This window comes from Austrofundulus limnaeus, unplaced genomic scaffold (genome assembly GCF_001266775.1).
Source record: "Austrofundulus limnaeus strain Quisiro unplaced genomic scaffold, Austrofundulus_limnaeus-1.0 Scaffold359, whole genome shotgun sequence".
Lineage (NCBI taxonomy): Eukaryota > Metazoa > Chordata > Actinopteri > Cyprinodontiformes > Rivulidae > Austrofundulus > Austrofundulus limnaeus.
Window position 1 is genome coordinate 30,235 of NW_013952761.1, and position 2,824 is coordinate 33,058.

Genomic DNA, 2,824 nt, shown 5'->3' on the forward strand with positions numbered 1-2,824 from the left:
TAATGAAACGTTTCGTCTCTCCTCCAAGAGACTTCTTCAGTCTGAGAGTTTCAGGCAAAAAAAAAAGCTCTTGGAGAAGAGACAAAACGTTTCATTAGAGAAGAACCTGTCCAGAAGACCTATACAATTTTTTTTCTTTTTAATTAAACGTAGATTGGTGGATATTCAAAAAAAAAAAAGAACAAAAATCCATTATTTCCAACACTGTTTGAGTAAAAATAACAGTCTAACAGAAGAGTACACAAATACTATTTTATAGACAGWTATTTGTGTTCTGTGGGTGGTCCAGGTAAATGTCCGCTCAGCATGACTAGTCAGAGCAGCCTGCGAGGAGCGTTRCCCGAGTGCATCCTAGAGGACTCTGGCTTCGAGGAGCCCCAGGTGTTCCGCACACGCTGCAGCAGCATGGCAGGAAGCCTGCAGAGGAAGCCAGGGGAAGGTGGCATCATGGGTCCTACCCGCCGCCGCCATGCCAGTGCGCCCAACAACGTCCAGCCGTCCGACTCGGACAAGAACCGCACCATGCTCTTCCAGGTAAAGATCTGATCTAATCTACGTTCATTTGATCTAATGAAGAGAAATGACACTGATGTAGACATCTTTAGAGTGCTTTTCCATCCATCCATCCATCCATCCATCCATCCATCCATCCATCCATCCATCCACTACAACTTTTCAATATAATTATTATCTGAAGTTTCTTGGACAAACAATCTATAATGTTCAAAATATTTTTATCTTAATAAAAGACTGTTTGCTGCCAGGTTGAACAGAATGTAATGTATTCCATAGTAAAGATGTTCCCTTTCAGATGGATGGATGGGCAGCTCATCATTTGTCTTGAGAAACTTGATTCCATCTGTCTAGCTCACAAATCGAAGTCATGCTTGTTTCACTGCTGCTTGTCATTGATTCTCCTGCTGGCTGCTCCACCTCTCRCTGCTCCGAATCACTTTTATGTGCACGTGGCTGGCAGCTGTAATGTACGGACTTYCATGGTCCCTCTCTGAACTGCTTCACTTAATAAGGCTGCATTAAATCTCAGACTTATGGCCGATTTATTATTATTATTATTTTTAAAATGTGCGTTCAGCAGCACAAGGCAGCTGCCATTCTTCACACACCGTGCCCATTTCCTCGCAAGGCTAAATTTAAAAAGTAGAGCACGACGCTCAATATGCCACAGTCAATTATGGAAAAAATCATTGATACAGGCTCGCAGGCCTTGATTTGGCGCGTCCACAGATGTGTTTACACCTGTCAGTAATCATTTGATCATCATAAAATACTTGAAAAGAAGATCTGTTATGACTGAACTTGTCATGTCAGAGTTTATCTAAAGCACATTTAGCTGACCACAGTCTTCTACACTGTATTAAAAATATTATTTAGTAAAACAACAAAAAATTAACTTAAAAAACATTTTCAAAGTTGCCGACATTTTACTGAAAATCAACCAAAGATTGTAAAATGCAGACGTTGTCAATTCTACGATGGGACAGCGGCAGTAAAAGCATGAACACATGAGACGCTAACACGCTGCAGRTTAGCTTGTTAGCTTGTTCGTCAGGTTGATGCCTAATCAATTTGTGCTGTAGCCAACGCTTTATAATTTTCATTAGAATACCATCAGAAAACAGTGTTTGCTGGATCTTGAGCTATCAGTTATGCTAATGTTAGCTAATGAGTTATGTGCTTCAAATTAAATCACAGAATTATAGAATCAATCCTGTCTTGTTCTCATGTTTTCTCACAGCGTTTAAGCTTTATGCAAACTTTTGGACTGCCACAGCAAGACTTTAGACTGAATGGATTATTTAATTATTTTAATTTGCTATGGGAACTTGTTATGTTAAGGTAGAGACAATGGATGAGTGTGCACTGGAGCTGGAACAGGAGGTGCGCCCACAGGAAGCATAGATGGATGTTATGACAAAAACAATCATTGACTAATCGACTAAAAGAATAATATCAGATTAGTTGACTATAAAAATTCAACTAGATTAGTCATTAGTGTGAGAAGGTGCACCAGGACAACAGCTAAAACTTAAAAACTATGATTTCTTCAATGTATCTGTGTGTGACTCTGTCTGACCAGGTGGGTTTTTCTGTCACAGGTGGGACGATTTGAAGTGAACCTKATCAGTCCTGACAGTAAAACAGTGGTCCTGGAGAGGAACTTCAAAGACATCTCATCCTGCTGTCAGGTAGTGATTTTTTTATTAACAGTAACTTGCATTGTAAAGGCCCTGTCACACTAGATAACTTATGCAACTTATGAAACATTTTTTATGTCTAAATTGCTAATAAAAGTTAAATACTTGATTAATTTGTTTGAATTACATTATTTACAGGCCTAAAAGAAGCTTCCTGTTGACTTTTTTCTATTCCATCTTCATTGTAGATGTCTTTAAAACGTTCATAAGTTAACATAAGTTGTCTAGTGTGACAGGGCCTTTAGGAATTTCCACTGRACAGAAGGATTTGTATGTTTGATATTTAAACTGAGAGAAAAAGACATCTTAATCAGGAATTCTACTGTGGAAATGTTGCTCTGTTTAATGTTRAATACTGTTTAATGTCTTGGTTTTGGTCCCAAAGGGTGTTAGACAYACGGACCACTTTGGATTCATCTGTCGGGACCAATCTGAGCCTGGTCCCAGTCAGTACGCCTGCTACGTTTTCCAGTGTGCCAGTGAATCCTTGGTGAGCTGTGCAACAATTCTGCGAGTAAAAATGACTCCAATCGAAAATGTGTATGATGAGCTTTCTTTGTGTGTGTGTGTGTGTGTGTGTGTGTGTGTGTGTGTGTGTGTGTGTGTGT

The 2,824-nt window shown here is 39.4% G+C and overlaps 1 protein-coding gene across 2 annotated transcripts in view; it reads left to right on the top strand.

Annotated features, from left to right (window-relative positions):
• tbc1d4 (TBC1 domain family, member 4) overlaps positions 1 to 2,824 on the top strand; it is a gene marked incomplete in the record, with an annotated part of 47,007 nt that overhangs the window by 15,581 nt on the left and 28,602 nt on the right. For both annotated transcript variants that reach the window (XM_014023202.1, XM_014023203.1), the window contains 3 exon segments: positions 290 to 534; positions 2,118 to 2,207; positions 2,602 to 2,706. In XM_014023202.1, coding sequence (XP_013878656.1) covers positions 290 to 534; positions 2,118 to 2,207; positions 2,602 to 2,706 — 440 coding nt within the window.